This window comes from Haplochromis burtoni, unplaced genomic scaffold (assembly GCF_018398535.1).
Source record: "Haplochromis burtoni strain Fernald_Lab_line unplaced genomic scaffold, NCSU_Asbu1 Contig_110, whole genome shotgun sequence".
NCBI classification, from domain to species: domain Eukaryota; kingdom Metazoa; phylum Chordata; class Actinopteri; order Cichliformes; family Cichlidae; genus Haplochromis; species Haplochromis burtoni.
Genome location: NW_024582471.1, coordinates 1,453,305 through 1,474,496, shown reverse-complemented (window position 1 = coordinate 1,474,496; position 21,192 = coordinate 1,453,305). Strand labels below are relative to the sequence as shown.

The 21,192-nt window shown below is 42.9% G+C and overlaps 4 protein-coding genes across 5 annotated transcripts in view; 2 read left to right on the top strand and 2 right to left on the bottom strand.

Annotated features, from left to right (window-relative positions):
* Nucleotides 1–6,666, bottom strand: part of rfc1 (replication factor C (activator 1) 1) — a gene marked incomplete at its 3' end in the record, with an annotated part of 11,000 nt that extends 4,334 nt beyond the window's left edge. The window contains 10 exon segments of the mRNA XM_042223374.1: nt 2,701–2,880; nt 2,973–3,086; nt 3,197–3,538; nt 3,628–3,705; nt 3,837–3,908; nt 4,003–4,289; nt 4,384–4,479; nt 4,986–5,061; nt 5,149–5,295; nt 6,555–6,666. Coding sequence (XP_042079308.1) covers nt 2,701–2,880; nt 2,973–3,086; nt 3,197–3,538; nt 3,628–3,705; nt 3,837–3,908; nt 4,003–4,289; nt 4,384–4,479; nt 4,986–5,061; nt 5,149–5,295; nt 6,555–6,557 — 1,395 coding nt within the window.
* Nucleotides 61–2,207, top strand: LOC121814965 (replication factor C subunit 1-like). The gene is made up of 6 exons (XM_042223409.1): nt 61–263; nt 596–700; nt 941–1,362; nt 1,465–1,577; nt 1,686–1,800; nt 2,101–2,207. Exons 1-4 carry the CDS (start codon nt 141–143, stop codon nt 1,478–1,480), a joined length of 666 nt encoding a protein of 221 aa, XP_042079343.1. The 5' UTR covers nt 61–140; the 3' UTR covers nt 1,481–1,577; nt 1,686–1,800; nt 2,101–2,207.
* Nucleotides 6,667–8,353: 1,687 nt separating the features above from the next.
* rpl9 (ribosomal protein L9) lies at nt 8,354–13,753 on the bottom strand. Of its 2 annotated transcripts, none has more exons than XM_005928303.2 (7): nt 13,616–13,753; nt 13,401–13,516; nt 11,772–11,867; nt 11,515–11,647; nt 10,230–10,310; nt 8,935–9,064; nt 8,354–8,469 (listed from the first exon to the last, which is right to left on the bottom strand). In XM_005928303.2, the coding sequence occupies exons 1-6, from the start codon at nt 13,659–13,661 to the stop codon at nt 8,958–8,960; spliced, it is 579 nt and encodes a 192-aa protein (XP_005928365.1). In that variant the 5' UTR covers nt 13,662–13,753; the 3' UTR covers nt 8,354–8,469; nt 8,935–8,957. The 2 variants fall into 2 exon arrangements, with proteins under 2 accessions (XP_005928365.1, XP_005928366.1); XM_005928304.2 differs by having other exon boundaries at nt 8,354–8,466.
* Nucleotides 13,754–14,853: 1,100 nt separating this feature from the next.
* lias (lipoic acid synthetase) lies at nt 14,854–21,189 on the top strand. Its single transcript, XM_005928302.3, has 11 exons — nt 14,854–15,003; nt 15,252–15,421; nt 16,235–16,328; nt 16,918–16,998; nt 17,174–17,330; nt 17,593–17,650; nt 17,731–17,859; nt 18,109–18,254; nt 18,338–18,408; nt 18,491–18,602; nt 19,467–21,189. The coding sequence occupies exons 1-11, from the start codon at nt 14,920–14,922 to the stop codon at nt 19,520–19,522; spliced, it is 1,158 nt and encodes a 385-aa protein (XP_005928364.3). The 5' UTR covers nt 14,854–14,919; the 3' UTR covers nt 19,523–21,189.
* The last annotated feature ends 3 nt before the right edge of the window (nt 21,190–21,192 follow it).

Sequence of the window (21,192 nt, the reverse complement as noted above, 5' to 3'; positions counted from 1 at the left end):
TGCTCCTGTAGACGCCATCGTTCAGCTGGCCAGCAAGCTTGCGCTGCCTTTGCTTTACTGCCTGCGTGGTTTGTGTTTTCCAGGGAGCAGAAAACTGTTTGGAGGGCTGCGTGTTTGTCCTGACCGGCGTCCTCGAGTCCATGGAGAGAGAAGACGCCAAATCTCTCATCGAGCGCTACGGAGGCAAGGTGACGGGCAACGTCAGCAAGAAGACCACCTACCTGATTCAGGGCCGAGACAGCGGTGCATCGAAGCTGGAGAAGGTGATATCTCTTTGGACATGAATGCATCACCATATTAAAGGATTTGACATCAATAGAAAAAACTGTCTGAAGCCCGAGCTTTTATCTCACAGGGATTAGCTGTTCCAGCACCGATCATGTGTGTTATGAGTACTTTATCAATACACATGATAGAAAATAAGGAAATTCAATAAATTAAGATAGACTTTAAGGATAAACAGTTTGAGCTCCAGATATGAAAAAATGGCAGAAAATGATAATAAAAATTGGTCCTTTTTTCTTTATTATCCTCTATTTTTCCCACACACACGTGAAACATTTTGCTCCATAGTTTTGTTTCTTGCGTTTCTTAGGCGGAGAGCTTCGGCACCCAGATCCTCGACGAAGACGGTCTGTTGGAGCTGATCGGAACCAAACCAGGAAAGAAGTCCAAGTATGAGATCGCTGCGGAAGCTGAGGTCAGTATTGAAATTATCCTGTAATGTACGATTTACTCTTTTGTACATCAGTTAAACTAAAAAAGTAGATATAATAATAATGATAAATATATACCTATATATATATATATATATATATACACACACACTGCAGCTTGGTCACAGCTGCTCATTTCTGCTCCCGGAATAAACGCTTTACATTAAAAGATGAATTTTACCCATTTCCGCTGGGTTTCTATACCCTCTGCTTTTGTCACATAGAGCAAAACCACAAAGACCAAGACGCCTCCAAGCCAGGCTTCAAAGAGCACCCCGAAGGCCCAGAAGATCTCTCCCTCTAAGGGTAATTCCAGATCACCTCACACCCCGAGCCCTTCAAAGACGGGACAGGCACAAGGCCGCGGTACCAAGACCAGAGACGGAGGGACTCCACCCGGGAGAGGCTCGGGTCAAACTGCGCGAAGGGAGCTGGGCCTTTCCTCTGCTACCTCTTCTTCTTCTGTCCCAGAACAATCATCTCCATCACCCACAGAAGAGGGTGGCAGCCTGCTGTGGGTGGACAAGTACCGTCCACGCTCTCTGAAGGCTGTGATTGGCCAGCAGGGGGACCAGAGCTGTGCAAACAAGCTGCTGCGCTGGCTGCAAGAACTGGTACAAAAACCACGGCAGCGGCAAACCAGCAGGTAGCAGAAGACTGAACGTGATTTGTTTTTGGTCGATTTCAGCTTTTTAAACCCGTCTGTGCTGAAGTCTGCGTGTGTTCTTTTCTGCTTTCTTCTATGCAGCGGCTCGGTTTGGTAAGTTTGGAGGGAAAGACGATGGCTCAGGATTCAAAGCCGCTCTGCTCTCCGGCCCGCCAGGGGTGGGAAAGACCACCACGGCTGCCCTGGTCTGCGAGGTCAGCGTGAAAACACACACAGATTTATTGTGAGCAGCCTGTGTGCGTATTGAGCACGCCGCTCTAATCTCAGCCTCGCGTTCACTGCGTCTGTGTGTCGTCCTGCAGGAGCTGGGCTTCAGTTATGTGGAGATGAACGCCAGCTGCACTCGCAGCAAAAACAGCCTGAAGGAGGTCGTCGCCGAGTCGCTGAACAACACCAGCATAGAGAACTTCTACAAAGGTCACTCCAGCTTTCAGCTGCCTTTTATACAAGTGATTAAAAATGACACGCAGTCTGTGCACAGGCTGTTATTAAAACAGTAAACAGATGTGGTTGTTGTTCTCGTACAGCAGTGACTTCTCCATTAAAGTAGATAAGAGCTCATTTATTCCACTTTTTCTTAAACAGCAACTCTGGCTGTGCTTTTACAATATTTATGAAGTGCATGCTGGACAAACTTTTTAATAAATTAACATAACATACAAACGATTAATCAGTGACACTTAAACCTTCTTCTTCTTGTTTCTTGGCGTTTTGCAGGCACGTCACAGACAGTGAGCAGTAAACACGTGCTGATCATGGACGAGGTCGACGGCATGGCTGGTAACGAGGACCGCGGAGGAATTCAGGTAAATGACGGCATTTTTTTTTACAGACTGTAGAGATCTTAACTTTTATAAGTTAAAGGTTTTAGATTAGGGAAATGTGGAAAATAAGCACTCACAGGTTTCAGCGCTGGTTGATGGTTGACTGAGCAACTGCAACAGAAGATAGAAGTTCAGTCTGATCCTCAGACCTCTCCAGCTGACCAAGAAACGCAAGAAACAAAACTATGGAGCAAAATGTTTCACGTGTGTGTGGGAAAAATAGAGGATAATAAAGAAAAAAGGACCAATTTTTATTATCATTTTCTGCCATTTTTTCGTATCTGGAGCTCAAACTGTTTATCCTTAAAGTCTATCTTAATTTATTGAATTTCCTTATTTTCTATCATGTGTATTGATAAAGTACTCATAACACACATGATCGGTGCTGGAACAGCTAATCCCTGTGAGATAAAAGCTCGGGCTTCAGACAGTTTTTTCTATTGATGTCAAATCCTTTAATATGGTGATGCATTCATGTCCAAAGAGATATCACCTTCTCCAGCTTCGATGCACCGCTGTCTCGGCCCTGAATCAGGTAGGTGGTCTTCTTGCTGACGTTGCCCGTCACCTTGCCTCCGTAGCGCTCGATGAGAGATTTGGCGTCTTCTCTCTCCATGGACTCGAGGACGCCGGTCAGGACAAACACGCAGCCCTCCAAACAGTTTTCTGCTCCCTGGAAAACACAAACCACGCAGGCAGTAAAGCAAAGGCAGCGCAAGCTTGCTGGCCAGCTGAACGATGGCGTCTACAGTGAGCACAGGTTACCTTCGGGATTTCCTTTGAGCCCAGAGCTCGTGGTCCATCTCTGTTCAGGAAGTTCCTGTAAGCTGAAGAGTTGGCCTTCTTCTTCTCTTGGTCGTCAGGGCTTGTGCTCGTGCTCTGAGACAGAGGCAAATAATCTGGGTTTTAAATTGTTTGAAGTGGATATTTTTATCTATATGCTCAGGTTTTTTCTTCCTCTGATCTGATAGGTCGTCTGTGTGGCTCACCTCCGGTTTCTTGGGAGAAGTCTTAAGTGCGGTGGGCGTGGTTCCAGTTTTGGGGGTGAACGTCTTCTCTGAGATAGATGAAGCGTGGGGCTCCTTTTTGGGAGAAATTTTCATCTTAGTAGGGGTTTTGCTCTTTACCCCTTCCTTCTTGTCATCATCCTTTTTCTTCATCATGGCCAGTTTGGAGCTGGCTTTTACAGGAGCTGTGGTCTTTTTGGGAGACGGACTAACCACATCTTCAGACACGCTGGTCTTCGAGCTGCTCCCAGGGGCGGCAGCGTCTGTGGCTTTCTTTTTGGGGCTCGTGGTCAAGACTTGTTTTTCATCAGAGCCTTTGCGAGCCTGGATGGTTGGGAAGACAAAAGAAACAAGACTTGAAATAAACTTGAGAATTTAATTGCACAAGCCTTTTTAATGCTTGCAGCCTTTACCTTCTTCGCTTTTGGCTCTTCATCCAGCATGGCCAGCGTTCTGGCAAACTCCTCATCCTCGTGGACCTGTTTCTCCAGCTGAGAGTGACGCAGCAAAAACATGAGAACAGCAGAAGAGCTGTAATGAACTACGGGTCAAAGCCATCTGTCAATTTACTGAGCAGCTCTAATTCAAAGTCAAATAAACCAGCAGCGGCTGATCAGCCTACCTCCATGTCCTCTTCCATCTGCAGCTGCCTGGCGATTTCCTCATCGCTTATCAGGTCGTCTGTGAGAGTCGGCTGAGGAGTTTTTACAAAGGATCGTTACTGAGTCATGAGAGGATGAGTAAAAAAAACAAGGAAACACACACAGAAGTAATGCCTCAGTACTCACAGCCTTTCGTTTGGTGCTGGCTACCAGCTTCTTGTCCGAGCGCTGAACACTCGCGCTGCCAAAGTAATCGAGTACTGATGTGGGGGTTTGTTTGGGCTGAGGGGGTGGAGCTGACTTTGGGGTGGAAGGTACAGGAGGAGATTTTGGTGTGGTTTTTCCCTGGGTGGAGGATGGCTTGACGGGAGACTTCCCCGACTGTTTGGCTTCCGCTTTTGTCGTTTTTGCGGTGCCGTTCTGTTTGGATTTGGAAGTTTTCTTCAAGGACTGGAAGTTGTCGCTGTCTGAGTCTACAAGCAGAAAAGAGAGGCTTCCTATCACGCGTTTATAAAAAAAGGACATTTTGCCTTTAACGCTGGGGTAAGAGCACATCTGAAGCATCACCTGTTTCAGAGACGTACTGCACGGGATCTTTTTTGTTTGTCTTCGCTTTCTCTTTGGGGGATTTTGACTTCCTCACTGGCTCCTCCTCATCTGAGTCTGAGCACAAACACAACGCATCACTAGAATCCTGCACAGAAACGGGCTGCAAGGCTCCAAGAAACTCAAAGTGGAAGGGATCATGAAGAAGATTAGGTGAGGAAGAATGAGCTGTGATTGGTCAGGAGCACATGTGAGACTGTTGAAAACTACAACATTTTGACCCTGCTAGTTCTTCTGCGTCTGAGGGGGTAAAAATTCAACTTTCATAGGGGGCTAATAATTCTGTCCTCATCTAAATCTACAATCTATTTCCATTCATCTTTGGATGAAAATATGAGGCTAAATCTTTTGTAAACTTTTGAAAATGTGTGTTATCTTTTTTTTTAAAATCCAGATGCACAGAAGAGCCTGAGGATGCTGCAGGTCGCTGAGTCCCCGCATACATCTCATCAAACAGCAATAAACTACATTTTAAAGGAATGTATTTTAACAAATCCTTTAAAAACCTTCAGAAAAATAACAATGCTGTGACACCGAGACATCACTGTGGAGGAAATGCCTACCCGAGGCTATGACTGCGTGCTTCTTTCGTTTTTTCTCCCCATCCTTGCGTTGCTCCTCAGTTTTTTTGCTTTTGACCTACAGAACACGAAACCACAATAAAGCCGGATAAACAGGATGAAGAGGAACAGAGAAAGGAGACAAGGAGAGGGGGCAGCTCCTCACCTTGTTGGGCTCTTTCTTCTTCTTTTTCACCTCCTCGTCCGTTGACGAGGAATTCTTCTTCTTCTTCTCCTGTTTGTCATTTCCGTTCGGGGCAGGTTTCTGCACCGCAGGCTTAGCCGACGTCGGTGCAAAGAACCGCCTGATGTCCTGCACACACAGAAGAGTACAAACTGTAAGAATTACAGAATTACGTAAAAGGAAAAAACAGGGAAAAAAAATCACTTTTATCAAAACTGTACATCCTGACTCATAAAGTGCCTGGGAGTAGGAGCTACGAATGCAAAACTATTTCATTCTTTGACATCTCAGTGAGACTTTGTATCCTTCCATCCTACCCCATCCACATCTTTGCAGCTCAAGCACATGATCTCATTTTGCAAATTAGAAAAGATGAATTTCACAGTCAAAGGCAGCTATATTCATTTTTTCCCCAAAAAGTGGAAATCTTTTATTATTTTAATTATTTACCAATCTTGTCTGTAGACTAGCTCACTTATTTTATACCTATTTGTAGTTATTTTGGTTCCCCAATAACTTATTTTACTTAAATCCATTTTATTATGCTTACTCAGATACATAAATTAATACCGACTGGCCCTCCTTGATAATATATTCATACCCACTAGTTCCTCCCTATATTTTCCCCAATTGAATGAAGCCATCCTCTTCACTCTGCTGCTCCCATTAGTGGACATAACCACCATCTGTCACACCAACCCTCTGCATGTCCTCACTACATCTATGAATGTTCCCTCATCCTGTCACTCCCAGTGAAAATCTTAGCATAAGGACATTTCCTTATGCTAGGTTTTATGAGTTTACACCACGAGTCAACTTTTGATTTTACATCAGTTAATTTTGCTTTTTTTTTAAAACAAACAAACAAAAGATTTTATCTTTAGTTTTATTTAAGTGAATTAAAATCACCTTATTGGCACCCAAACAAAAACAAACGTATTCAAAGTCAGCTCAGTCTTTTCACTCATGCCACAGATGTTGCTGCTTCACTGTAGCCTGCAGTGCAGCTGTGAGGAAGCATCTGCACCTGTGTGTGTCCTTCTACACCCACTGCTTTATGGTTTTCCTTTAAACTGTCACCCCTCTGCATGTTAGTCAGTGTGCTTCCACAGCAGACCGCACAGCTACACAAACTACAAACTGAACGCTCTTACACTTCACAGATTTCACCTTCTTCACCTGCTGCTCAAAGCTCCACCTGAACCAAAGGATTGAAGTTTATCCTCTTTAGCAGGAGCTAACTGCGCACTGCGCTTCATCATCATCATCAGTAGCAGCAGCAGCAAGGTTTAACCACACAACAGCATCATTTCCTCCATATTTACCCGCTGTGTTTATGCACACAGGCTCCAGTTTGAGTGAAAAAGCAGCTGAAATATGTCACGTACCATTATGAACGCGCTTTCTCGCTGTGTTGGTCTGTTATCAAAAAAAGTAAGAAAAAGCTTCAACTGCTTGGCGCGAAGCAAGAGTCCGCGGTCGCCTGGAAATGACGCTCCGGCAGCTGGTTGGCGTGCGTCACCGCGTCACCACGAGTACGTTTTTTTATTCGACTAAAGAAAACCTAAATGTTTACAGATATGTCAAGCTAAATAAATAAAAAAAAGTTTAAAACAATAAATAACAAAAATTATTTTTTTGTTGTGGTATAAATTAGCAGATTTTTTTTTTTTGCATTCATTTCTTATTGTGAAGAATTTCCGGTAAAATCTGCGCGCTTTTACCACTGAAAGCAATGAGCTGTATCACTGATTTGATAATGCTCAACTTTCATATCCATAATTGTAGAATTGAAAGTAAAATAAATAAATATATGAACTAAAATTAAACTCAAAAAATGACCACAATACATATGGTTTGAGCAATCAATACAAAATAAAAATAGACTGTAGTGTCTGCACTGTTTGAATATTGTTTAAAACCTGAATAACCTACAGATTCTAACTAAAAATGCAAATACAAATAAAAAAAACAAAACTACTCTCCCGGAGGAAAACACCACTCAAACTACTTCCCTTCATTTCCCCCCCAGCAAATCCACTTTCTTGCTTCCGCGTTATTGTTTGTTCTTTAAAAAATAATAGTATGAAGAAGAGAAGCGACCTGGATGTATTTAATCCGAGTTGTATAGCCCAAATAATTTATAGATACTGTGAGGAATGAAGGTTTAATCTTTTTTTTTCTGCTCCTCTTGCATTTAAACGTGAGACTTTCACACAAACCAAACACGATGAGTTTATGAAAACCTTCAGGTTAGGTTGCATTTGAGTTCCTCTGGTTTTAGAACAGGTTGTCTGTTTGACTCCTGGTCCTCCTGAAGATGTTCCTGAGGTCAGACAAATGCCTCACACATCAAACCACCTCAGTCTGTGTGAGACTGAAGTATCAGCGCTGTGAGGAGTCTGAAATGCTGTGCTAAGAACAAAAAGTAAAAATCTAGGTAACAAATGTGACATTTTTTTTAGGCAAGTCTTAGGGTTAAATCTTTTGCTTTTAGTTGTCTGTGTTCGATTACATGTTCAAAATTAAAACTTGCCATTCTGGCAACAAACCAGTGGATGTGCTGGAAACTGTCTGTGAATCACTTTGGTCCTCAAGAAATCTCAGTATTTTCACAAGCTCCTCAGTGAATCTGATCCATCAGTTTTATTGTTATTATAATGAACTACAAGGAAAAACTGACCATGAGCTTCGCAGAAATTTAACAAAAACAGTATACTTGTATAAGTAAAAGAAAATCAGTTTTGGGGGCACAGTGTTGTAGTCGCTCACCGTCGCTGAGCATGATCCCAGCATTCTGTCCACGATGTACTTTGCATCTCATCCTGTGACAGCAGGGATCCAGCCCATTCACAGCCCTTAAGTTCATCGGTGATTACAATGTCTTTAGTTTTAGTATTCAAAACCTGGCCGGTGAAACAGCCTCTAACAAGCACTGTTTGATTATTAATATTCATCCTGAATTTCTTAAATCTTTCCTCTGAAACAGAACAACTCAAACTAACAGTGAAGCTAAACTAAAACAAGGAAATCCACTGAACAAAGTGAAAATAAAAATCTTCAAATCTTAAACTTCTGATGATGGGTAGAACTACCCCAGTGACTCTTTCGTGTGCAATTTATAACAATATCAAGATTTTGCTGAACTATTCTCAAAAACCAATAAGAAAGGGAGGCAGAGACTGGATTAACTGGAAAACACATTAGTTTATTGGTCTTATTAGCTTGTCATTAGCACTGTGCTGTGCAGGAACTTCCTGATGTCCTTCTTTCCGACTGTGGTGGTCTGCTGGATCAGGGCTGCTGGAAACAAACAGAGGAGCCGAGTGTGAGGACAGATCAACTTAGTGGGAGGATTAATGAAGAGTTTACTTCAAAAATAATGGGCAGCTTTAGGAGCACAGATGCACGCTGTGGTGCACATTCATGCAAACAGTGACGCCAAAAGCATCCACACAAACACCACATGGGGCTGGAAAACAGTTCGTATCAGTTACAGCTTTTATGAAACTGTTAATGATCTGAAACTGCCGATAAAATGTTAAAAGCCCAGTCAGATTTTTGGAGATTGATTCACACATGAAGGCGACTTCATGTAAGGAGTATTTATTAATGGAAAATAATTTAACTACATCCATGAGCCCCAACAAATAAGTTTAAATAAAGTGGAGCAGCAGCGCATTGTGTAAAAAGATCTGAAAGAATGAAACCATTAAAAGGAAGAAAAACCAGCAGAGCATGCAGGACAGGAGGATGGTGATGTCTAACCTCCGAGAGTGTAGGTGTAACTTTTACTGTTCCGGTTCCAAGACTGTTCCCTTCTCAGACACGTAAATGCCGTCCAAGAACTTCCTGATATCCTTATTTTTGACAGTTGTGGCCTGCTGGATCAGAGCAGCTGCAACAGAGAAGTTGGGGTGATAAGTAGCACATCACAACAGGATTACACAAGATTCAGGAAGGACTGTGTGACACACTGTTTGCTGTCGTTTTGGCTCCAAGTTCAAATTTCATCTCCAACGTGTTTACTAAGAATCTGGACACAAGTCCAGAAAAACCTGATATGTCCCTGAGGCAGCGGTCTCATACCGACCCTCCTTTTTATACATGCAGGTCGAGCTGTTTGGATTGTAGCATGTGAATCAAAAGGTAGTTAAAAAGGTCTAAAAGCATCTTACACTCGCATCTCACAGCTCCATCAGGGATTTACAGGAAAATCCACCTGCAGGAGCATTTTGACTTTAAACTCATTTTCAGAAATTATATACAGTCTTGAGTGGATTATGGTCAGGTGACAGTTTTTGGCCTTTGTTTGACATCAATGTGATATTTATACTCACTGCTGTATAACAAAGCTTTGCCTTCAAAAGCTGAGCCAAAACAACCGACTAATATGGACAAAAACTAAAAATACAGATTCTGGAGAACAACTATAGACTAGCAAAAAAAAAAAAAAAATCTCAACTGAGGTGGAGCGATGGGGTTTTTGTTCATCAAAGTAGACGTGCAAACAAGACCGTGCTCAGTCCTTAATGTAGAAGAGTGAAGACGAAAAATCAATTCAAGGAGAAACTCAAATTTACAATAGTCTAAAAACACTGGTGAGATCAGAGGCTGTTCTTCTCTGATTTGAGTTTATCTTCTTTCCATAATTTCATTTGAGAACCTGAACTTAATGTCTGTCAGATAATCGATAAAACCCTCACTGCACCCCAGTAAGGAGAACAGTAGGACTTTAGGTGGAGGGAAACTTGATCAGAAGTCAAGTGTGATAAACTGGATTAGCAGCTGCACTGATGTCCAACTGCATGTAGTGTGTACAGATGATGTGCAACAACTGTCCACAGAGTCCAGTTTTCCAACCATAAGGTTGGTGACAAACATCCGCTGATGTTTTATTCACTCTTATCTACACCGAGCATCAAGGTGACACTGAATCAGTTTCAGGACGGCTGCGACTGAAATAATGAAAAACTTCTCATCTGCTGGTGGAGCTTGACATAATCATATCATTTCATCCTATGGTGTAGAAAACCTAAAGAGGAAACAGCAGGCAGACGTACCAGAGTTGGACACCAGCTCAATGTCGTTACCCTCCAGGACCAGCTCGTCCTTCTGTGCGGCTGAGACTGAACACAGCACACCTGAAAGAGAACAAGGATAAAAGTTTAGTCTTATTATACAAAATTAGAAATGTTTAAAAAAAAAAAGAGAGAGAAAAAAAAAGAAAAAACCTCCACTACATTTTCAGAAATATTTGTCTATTTTGTTTTTTCTGTACTACTTGAACACTAAAGTGGCCCTCCAATGAGATGACAGTTCCACCAAATAATAAATATCCAGCTTCAGACATTACATCACCAAAATGAGGCGAGCTCAGGATCTTTAGATCTGCTGAGAGAAAAGTCGATATGCTTAACTGACCATGTTTGAACTCTGAGTGCAACTCCAGACTTCATCACAAATTAAAGAATCTGCTTCAATGACTCCACAAAGTCTGCACGTGCCTCACTCTCTGCCAATTCTAAATCCCTCCTCAGAGACTCACTACACCAATTAATCTGTATGTGCCTGGCGGGACTGTCGATCGAGGACGCTGAAGATATCTATCTATTCGGAACCGTGATAACAGGGTTCATGCTGATCGGAGTTGGCTTAGCCCTGGTTTATCGGAGAAATAAGAGAGCGGAACCGGCTGTTCAAACCCCCCCCAAGGCTGCCCGCTGGAATCGAAGCGATGGAACGAGGCGCAACCTCTCACAACGAACGTAATATGGTCAACACCTTTGAGACTCTTACAGCTGCTGTGAAGGCTCAAAACAACACCAATGAGCGTATGAGGGGAAACATCAGAGAGAGGCCTGCTTTCACTGCAGGGCAACCTGCATGTGACGAATAAAGATTTGATTGATTGACAAAATAATTTCCTAATCCATAAATTTAACGAGCCCTGGTTTTCAAATCAGCCGTTAGCAGTTTTTGCCCAACCAGCAGCTCGTTCAGCTTCACGAGTGTGTGAATTTCATGATTTTAGTATGATGCCTCTTGGGCTTTGAACTGATGAAACAAAAGATCAGAAAAACAAGTCTTTAATGATCTTTAAAGATAATTTGACATTTTGAAGACTAAAATGATAAATTCACTGTGGTCCCTTCCATCTGGCTATTTTAACTTTTAATGTGTCACAAGTATTTGTGTCTAATCAACCACAAACCCAATATGAAGTTATACATAACTTCCAACTTCTCCTGACAAAGTCATTTACGCCACACCTCAGAAACTTTGAATATTTCTGGACTTCACACGTGCCATTCTCATAAACATTTCCATGATTTGACGCAGACTCACCACCCCTCATTCGGACACGGCGAATGTATTTCTCTCCCAAGAAGTTCCTGATCTCGACCAGGGTGCCGCTCTCCTGGATGACCACGTTGATGGGGAAATGGGCGTACACGGAACGCATTTTGTACCGGAAACCCTGCAGTGGCACAAAAGCATGAGAGGCAAACAGAATTGATGCTGGAACAATAGGCAGGGTCAGCCAGAAGCATGCACAGGGTTTATAACTGGACCGACTGAAACAAGCATATCTGAGCTCTCACCAAAGTGACTCCCTTGATCATGTTCTGGACGTGGCTGCAGATGGTGCGGACTGTGGCCAACTCCTTCCTGTTTCCCCACCATTTATCCACACGAAGCTGAGGGGAAAAAAAAAAAAGCACAGCAGCTCAAATCACTTGCATGAAACAGGTGTTGAAGCAATCAGCCCACATGTGAGCGAAATACTGGCCTTGCAGACCGCCATTGGAAAATGCAACCACATTTACCTTTTGCAGTAGCTGCTGTTTACCTGTTGCGATACACTAACTACACCCCGGCTAACAGCCTCAAATCTGACAGGAACACATGTCAGAACACCAAAAACCAACTCTGTCGTCCAAATGCATTAATGTCAGTATACACTTACTATACAGCAAGTGCAAACCACACAGACTATTGGACACATTCTAGAGGTTTTAAACGAGGGGCAGCACGGAGGTGTGGTGCTTAGCCCAGTAAGAAGGTCCTGGGTTTAAATCCACTGGTCGGCCAGGGTCTTTCAGTGTGGAGTTTGTATGTTCTCCCCTTGTTTTGTTCTTTCAGAGTATCCTGGTTTCCTCCCACACTTCCAATATATGCCATTCATCCGCTTCTCCTTTTCAGGGTCACAGGGGGCGCTGGAGCGTATCCCAGCTGTCACAGGGCGAGAGGAAGGGTACACCCTGGACAGGTCGCCAGTCTGTCGCAGGGCTAACACACAGAGACAGACAACCATTCGCGCTCACATTCACTCCCGCATTCACAACTATGGGCGACTTAGATTGATCAATTAACCTAACCCCACTAATTGCATGTCTTTGGACTGTGGGAGGAAGCCAGAGTACCCGGAGGGAACCCACGCAAACACGGGGAGAACATGCAAACTCCACACAGAAAGACCCCGGCCTGATTGTGGAATGAACTCAGGACCTTCTTGCTGTGCGGCAACAGTGCTGCTGTCAAATATATGCATGATACATTAATAACAAAGTGTGCCATAGGCGTGAATGTGAGCATTAACAGCTGTCTGTCTCTCTGTGTTAGCTCTGCAATAGACTGAAAACCTGTTCATGCACCCTGCCTCTCGCCCTATCACAGCTGGGATTGGATCAATTGAAGAAAACAGTTGGATGGTTTCAAACGCTGATATCATCTCAGTCACAGCCAGTCAGATATTTCAATAGTTTCCCTCTAAAATTAAAGACTTTTTCTACAACTTGTTCTTAGCACTGTTGACACCAGCTGTGTATGTATTAAACCTTTTTTTCAACAGTCATATAAACAGCCCTGTACAAAAACTCATTCTGCAATCCACTTATGGCACTTTTAGGCAAAGCACATAACTGGCTTTTAGGATTACTCCCATTTTAAGACAATAAATTGACATTTTAAGCCCTTTATCTACAAACTTCGCACTGAGCAGAGTAGTTTGAAGACCCAACCAGTTCTTAAAGCACTTTTCTAAATGATGCAGTTGTTAATTTTACATATCCAACCTCAACCAAAACAACTCACTATTTAAATCTGAAAACTTATACACTCTAAAATCACACATCCTTAATACCAAACATGTGTGATGCCCTCCTGCCATCACATCCTGGGGCTGCTAACTTCACTTTAAGTAACTTAGCATTATTCTGGCTCTTTCATACCTTCTTCTGTTTCTTGCCCAGCAGGCTGAGCTCCAGGTTGATGTGGTTGAACTCCCTGGTGAGCTTGCCACGGGGGCCTTTGACAGTCACAGTTCGGCCCTTCAGCCTCACCTCGACTGCCGCACAACAAGCACAAATATAAAAAAAAAAGGTTAGAAGCTACTCTACAGACAGGACATAAATACATCTGTGTGGAAAACTGATTTTCCCCTTACCATTGTCGGGGAGGTCGACAGTTTGGCTGCTGAGAATGGTCTTCATTCTGTAAAGAGACAAAATAGGTGCTTTCAACTCTGAAAAGTTTGACTGGCTCTGAGATTCAGGCTAAAGCGTGTATGCCTTTATATCTGTGATTTTAACAGCTCCACAATGACTGTTTACTAAAGTTCGGACTGTGAGATACAGGCACACCACACTGGTGTCAGCAAGCTTTAGCTACAATGCTAACAGAAGTAAGCATTAGATAGCCGACCAGCTCCTTTCATGAGATACCGATACAGTAAAAACGTTAGACGTTAGAAGTTGTTAAATAACACCTGGAGCCGCGCAAACGCCATGTTTAATATGAGCATTGTTGAATCCGCTGTGGGCCTCAGCGAGTACAGAGCGCCAGGCCTCAAGCATCAAACCTGATTAAAACTAACATCATATATCCCGACAGAGCTAAAGTAGGCTACAAATACAGATTATGGTGAGAAGTGTAACATATTCTCAGTGTGATGGCTCAAAATCGAGCGAAATATAGGTTTAAGAGACATAGATGTAGTTAGATGAAAGCAAGGCAACAATTTTTCGGTTATCCTCACCTCGCCGGTAGCAGAGGAAAGGAGGAAAGGACGACGTCACCACGCAATTGTACGTGCCACCAGCAGGCATTACCAGACGATCGAGGAGCGCATATTTTGGATGTAAATATTTGAACAGAGGTGTCGCAAACCACCAAAAAGATTCCAAAAGTTAAAGAGCAGCGTTTTCTGTTGTTATTTTTTACTGCAAGCTTTTCAAACATTTTATTTAGCTTTGCCGCATTCGAGTGGCATCGTACAGTCTACATTCAGCACTCCCAGAGACGCGTTCACTGTCACTTCACTGCAAAGGGATTTCAACATTATAACTGATGGGCGATTTCGCTTACTTAAGTATTGTGTAATATTGAGTATTGTCTCTCAATTTGAATCTGATTCAATTTGTTAAATAGTATTTAAACATGTTTTCATGTAAGTCCCTTTCAAATTATCATCATTAATGGCCATCTTTTAGTCCATCTGTTGCCTTATTTTGTTTTAGAATTTTTTTTAATGCTGCCATAATGTTATGTTCCAGCTCGTCTAGTCTTCATTTTAAAATATATCTATAACCCATTAAGTTCGTAAAAAAAAAAAAATCACCTACGTTGAAATTTTAGCTCATTTTTTTTAAAGAATACTTTCCAATTCTGTCCGCTTCACGTGAAGCACCAGACCAAAGCAGTCGTTCGCCGAGGTGCTATCCCAACGTTAACCGCCTGCTAGCCAAAGTCATGGCGCTACTCAAGCAAAGTTGTTGCGTAGCGGGTCGTTTCTCCACAAACCACCTGTGGCTGAGTCCCAGATGCATCCCACACGTGAGTAGTTAAATTCACAACTCAGTCTAACAAACTTTGGCTCGGATAGTCTATTAACGGCTCCAGCCGGTGAAAAAATCTGACTGCGGGCTTCCCAGCTGGGTCTGTCAGGAGGCCTCTGACAGATTGTATGTGTCTAAGCGAATATGTAGTTTAGTAGCCGGAGTCGTGACCACCTTGTCAGTGTGAATTGCCGTGTGTAGAAACACAGAGAAGCTCCTGAACTAATCGTCAGTGTTGCTCTGCAGGTTTACACCAGCTGCTTATCAACCAGACCCTCCCCGGAGAGAAGTGACAGAAAGAAGGAGCTGCTCAGAGACGACGGGCCTGACCTGCAAGACTTTATTTCAGGGGAATTATCTGAAAAAAGCAAGTGGGCTGAGTACAAAGGCACCCTGAAGAGACAGAAGGGAGAGAGGTGAGGCTTCAGGCCCCGGGGAGCTTGAGCTTTGGTTTGAGTCCATGTTAAGATGCTGGCATGTCTGAGTTTTAAACTCATGATCACTGACAAAAATAAACAGACTGCATTTCACTTGTAGCAGTTGTTGGATTATACTAAATGATAGGTCGACTATCATTTAGTATAGAAATCAGCATCTGCACGTTTATTTTGTTCTGTTAATGCACACAAACAGAAGCTGAGTCTCTGAGTCCAAAACTTCATCACAAACACTGCTATAAGCAACGCTGTTAAAGCTTCAGTAAAAGCTAGTCAAAATGTTTGCATTAAACATTCAAATGGAAAAATGGATTTCAGAGGAAATATAAAAGTGTTTGTTGGATAATGAGCTGTTGGCCTGCTCGGCTCTACCATAAATGTGCAGACACATGCTATAGAGAACAGTTCAACACCATAATGATCATTAAAGGCGAAGTCGACACATGCAAAAGTGACGGGCGCTTGGTTAGCGCCCTGCAGCCAGTCACAGAAGATGCAAGTGAAGTTGAGATTAAGAAAACGACTGTTTAGTAGCAAAACACATCCAAATGCATGCAGGATTTTTCATCATAGAGCTCAAAATACAGATGAGGACAAAGTTATTACATGTAGGGGCATCAGGCAGACCTGAGAGCCTGCCACTAATTCTCAATGAGCTCTTCCCCGCACTGCAGGCTCTGACCTAGCAGGTTTCTTTATTATCAGTAAACGTTTTTTAGCAGTATTTAGACACAGATACTTAGAGATGAGAGCACTGTTAGACACCGAGCTGTCTGCTGTTGTTCCTGTCAGGCTGCGGCTTCCTCCATGGTTGAAGACTGAGATCCCCATTGGAAAGAATTACAACAGGCTGAAGAACACCCTGAGAGATCTCAACCTTCACACGGTAAGTTTTCCGTCTGTAAGTTGTCAGGCAGCCCAGCTGCTTTTTGGCTGCTGTTAAAGAAATGTTTGAGGTGCAACTAATGTGATCTTTGAAGGTCTCCACTGATTCGCCTTCACACTGCTGTAGCACTGACGCACTTATCAAAATATTGCAGTTTCTCAGCTCACTGAACGGCACATGCTACGTTTTTGACTATTCAACCTTCAACAGAAAGGCTGAAAAATGTTTAATAAGATAAGAAAGAAATTTTGAAATTCCCGTGTAACAGCAGCCAAAACATTAAACAGCCCATTAAAACAGTTTAAATGCAGTAGGATAGCTCAAAAAATTCCAAAGCTTCCAGCACCCAGTTTGGATTTCAGCAGATGGCTGCCCCTTCCTGAGCCTGGTTCTGCTGGAGGTTTCTTCCTGTTGAAGTGTTTTTTGTGTTGTTGTTTTTTTTGCCTTCCCTCTGTCACAAAGTCCTATCTCATAGGGGGTCATCTGGTTTTGGAGTTCTTTCTAATATTGTTGGGTCTTTACCTTACGATATAAAGCATCTTTAGATGACTGTTGTTGTGATTTATGAATAATCTGTCTGTTATCTCAGGTGTGTGAGGAGGCCAGGTGTCCGAACATCGGGGAATGCTGGGGAGGAGGAGAGTACGCCACAGCCACAGCCACCATCATGGTGAGTCTCTGCTGCTCTCTGAATTTACTTCCAGTTTTTGAAGAGGGCAAAGAAGCACTTTAATCTTTAATATTCACCATCTGTTCTTTTATGAACTGGCGCTGCTATATCAGTGTTTTATATTTGTCTGGATTCTTTGTTCTATTTTAGCGAGATAATGTATTTGTGTGTGTAGCTGATGGGAGACACATGCACCCGTGGGTGCAGGTTTTGCTCAGTAAAGACAGCACGTCAGCCTCCGCCTCTTGACCCTGACGAGCCGTACAACACAGCCAAAGCCATCGCCGCCTGGGGACTGGATTACGTGGTCCTCACCTCGGTCGACAGAGACGGTACTAGTTTCTTACCTGACTGTATCTGCATGAGTCTCTTGCTGTTGTGCATCAGCAAGAATTACATGAGTGACGATCAACTGCATTGCAATTTGTAGAATTTAATAACATAAAGCTGTAAAGAAATCAGACTGTTCTGGTTTTAACTTTCAGTTTACAAATACAAAAATGTCCACAAATTAAAGATAAAATTCAAGGCATTTTCAAAATATTATATATCATATATATCTTAGATTTTTCTTCTCTCTGTATTTTTGTGCAGATATTGCTGATGGTGGAGCGGAGCACTTTGCTAAGACGGTTACTAACCTGAAAGAAAGGTAAACACGACTCCGCCCCTTTTGGATTTATTACATTATCTGAATGTCTTTGTAAAAGCAACTTTGATCCTGCCTGCTAGAAATCCTCAGATCCTGGTTGAATGCCTGACTCCTGATTTCCGTGGAGACCTGGCAGCGGTGGAAAAGATCGCCCTGTCGGGATTAGACGTGTACGCCCACAATGTGGAAACAGTGCGCGAGCTACAAAGGTACTGAGGGATTTTTAATAGACTGTAAGTCCTCAGAGTCAAAATCTGAGCATCTAATTTCTAGTTCTGCCATTAAAAAGCTTAAATTCATGGCCATAAACACACAGTATAAAGCAGGCTCGTGTGAAGTATTGTTAAAGTCAATAAAAACATGCAAGGTCGTTACGCTGCAGTAACACATGTTGACCAGCAGGTGGTGCAGCAGAGACATTTCTCAGATGCACAGTGATGTTTGTCGTGTATTTACAGGCATGTACGTGATCCCAGAGCAAACTTTGATCAGTCTCTGAGCGTCCTGAAGCACGCTAAAAAGGTCAAACCGACGGTGCTCACCAAGACCTCCATCATGCTGGGGCTCGGAGAGACTGACCAACAGATCATCAGCACTATGACGGGTGTGTAGTCCGCTGTCTCACGCACACACACATTATAAAAAATCAGACAAACTCTACAGTTTTCTGACAGGATGTCATTACAGAGTTGCGAGAGGCAGAAGTGGACTGTCTAACACTCGGGCAGTACATGCAGCCGACCAAACGCCACCTAAAGGTAAACACTCCTACTGCTGTGCTGCCGGCTACAGACACATTCACTCTGACTCTGTGCGTGTGTGTGTGTCTTTGGGATTTAGGTGGAGGAATATGTCACTCCAGAGAGGTTTGCCCACTGGGAGAAAGTTGGCAGTGATATGGGCTTCACCTACACAGCCAGCGGACCACTGGTGCGATCCTCCTACAAAGCAGGTGAGAAGTGATGTTAATAAATGTTTATTAGTATTTTTTGGATATATTAATATTCAACATGTCCAGCCAGTGTGCAAAGAATATTAAATCTCTATATGAAATCATTTTAGTTACATATTTTCAACTTTGCACTTCTGGAAACATATTATAGACTTTGTCAGATAAACATTGCAATTTTTTTTATTTTTTTTAAAGAGACGATCAGGTGGGGAAAAGAGTGCCTAATGAAGTGCACAAATCATCCTCGTGACTGTCCAAAGCCAACTAAGCCAAAAACATTCAAATAAAAGTGGAGATATTAGGTCAGAGATAAAAATAAAAACAAAACACTGTGATCAGGGATATCAACTATAAGCATAATTATATGATTGCAAAGACAAAAGAGAGACAGTTAATTTGTTTCAGTTAAGAAGAGAAATCATGTTATTAAACGTGGCTTTGCATTTTCAGACAAATTCAGCAGTAAAACTTGGGCCAAATCACTCAATAAAAATTAGATCAATTCAAGTGGTGGAAATGAGCTTCCTCTGAAGGGCGGGTGGGCTCCCCCTCAGAGACAGGAATGTAGAGCTCAGTCATTTGGAAGGGAATCGGTGTGGAGCTGCTACTCCTCCTCCTCCTAAATGAGGTATTTTAGGTATGTCCTATTTAGAGGAGGACCTGGGGCAGACCCCACAGTAGCCTTAAGAGGTTATCTCTCTCAGGTGAATTGGGAATGCTTCAGGGTCCCCCATGGAAGAACTGGGATAAGTGGGCAGGGAAAGTATGTTTGGGGATCTCTGCTTAGACTGCTGCTCCTGTGAACGGGACAAGAAGCAGAGGATGGATGAATTCAGTGCATTTCTTCTTTTTTTTTCTTCACAGGCGAATTCTTCTTAAAGAATCTACTGAAGAAGAGGGAAACAGAAGCAGCAGAATGAGGAGCCTGCTGTGTGCGTTCAGCTGTACGCAGTGACAAAATGAGCTTCGTCCATCTGTAACGTAATGCACCGATTTAAAGTACAGCACAGGAAACATGTTTAATATTAGTACAATGTTTGTGGGAGGCATTAAATAAAGCTACAGAAGTGACAATAACAGACTTGTAAGTACAGGGACCATACTCTAACTGCTGCTCTGTGTTCCCTGAGAAAAAGCCAGAGGGCTGCATTTTAAAGAGACTATCAAAGAACAAACAGCAGACACGTTGGATAACCCGAGTGTCCACCAACTCGCCCAGCTGTCAGGAGCAGAGGCTGTAATTTGCTTCCGCTCCTTGGGGATTCCTAAATCCCATCCCTCGTCTCAGTGAACTTTGGGCTTAAAAAAAAAGAAGCTATGTTGAGACAATGCCGGTCTCTGCGATTCTTTTGGTCCTGGTAGAGATCACGCTGAGATGTTTCCATGTTTTACACAATCCTTTTATTACCCATTATTCTTACAGATGCATCTGGAGATCCGCACACTGCAGTCCTATGCAGTCCTATGCTAAAGGCTGATCTAAAGAACTCCACACAACAGTTGCAGTTATAACCTCTGGTCTCCTCCCCCCTACACTAAACACCCCCACAATGGAAATACACTAGTACAGTGGCCAAGGGTGCTGACACCCTGACCCCATCTCCTTTTAAGGTAGTGTCCCTTTGCCTGCCCCTCACCCTCAGTAATTCTTGCTTCCTGGCCCAGGTTGATTGTCCTCCTGCCCTGCACCCCAGTTCTTTGTTCCCATTCCAGGCCTTCTTACACCCATTAACGGCCATATTGTAATATTACAATCAATCCCAAACTATATTCTCTTTAACTATGATGTATATTAAGGAATCTATTCTCAACAGCTACTGACCTTTAACAGTGGGCTCTGTTCACGATCACCTTGTTGTGGAAGTTTTCGATTAAATAAAGCCTACAGACGAGCAGTAGCTAACATTCTTTAATCCAAACACACAAAGACAACAGACAACCAAGTTGGTGGAGAGCCTGCATGACCGCGGGGCAGACGGTCAGCAGAGTCTCCCTGAGCCTAGCATGGCTCCCAGCTTCTTCTTCAGGAACAAAAGGCAGTACACAACTGTTTCACACTCCCTTGCTACCTCCCAGAGTCCTCGAAGAGACAAAAGACTCTTCCTGTGGAGTTGTCTGCTTCCCCCAACTTCCTTACTAGACCCCCACCATTTGTCTTACTGTATGAGTGTGAGACATGTTAAAATCCAGTGGCACCAAGGCATTATACAATAAAATAATGTGATTAATACATAAGAGAAATTCCTATACAATCTTCATGTCTGCTTCTTTAGAACTGATTTAATGAAGCGGGATCCTTTTTTTATTTTTGGATCAGTCTTGTGATACAAAAACAAGAAGCACCATCCATCCTGTACTGTGTGGAAGAAAGGTACAAAGCAAGGGCAATTAGCCTCCCAGCAGGTAAACGGGTGGCAAAAGATTTTGATACCCGTGTATTTGCTGAACAGCCAATTTGGAAGAAAGTGCACTTTTTCTAGAGTAAAACAGTGTAAATGTCACAGCTGGACAAGAAAGATGTTTGTGCTGCACACCGATCAGTTCAAATGTACATTGATATTTATAGAAATAAAAGTCTTAAAGGTCACAT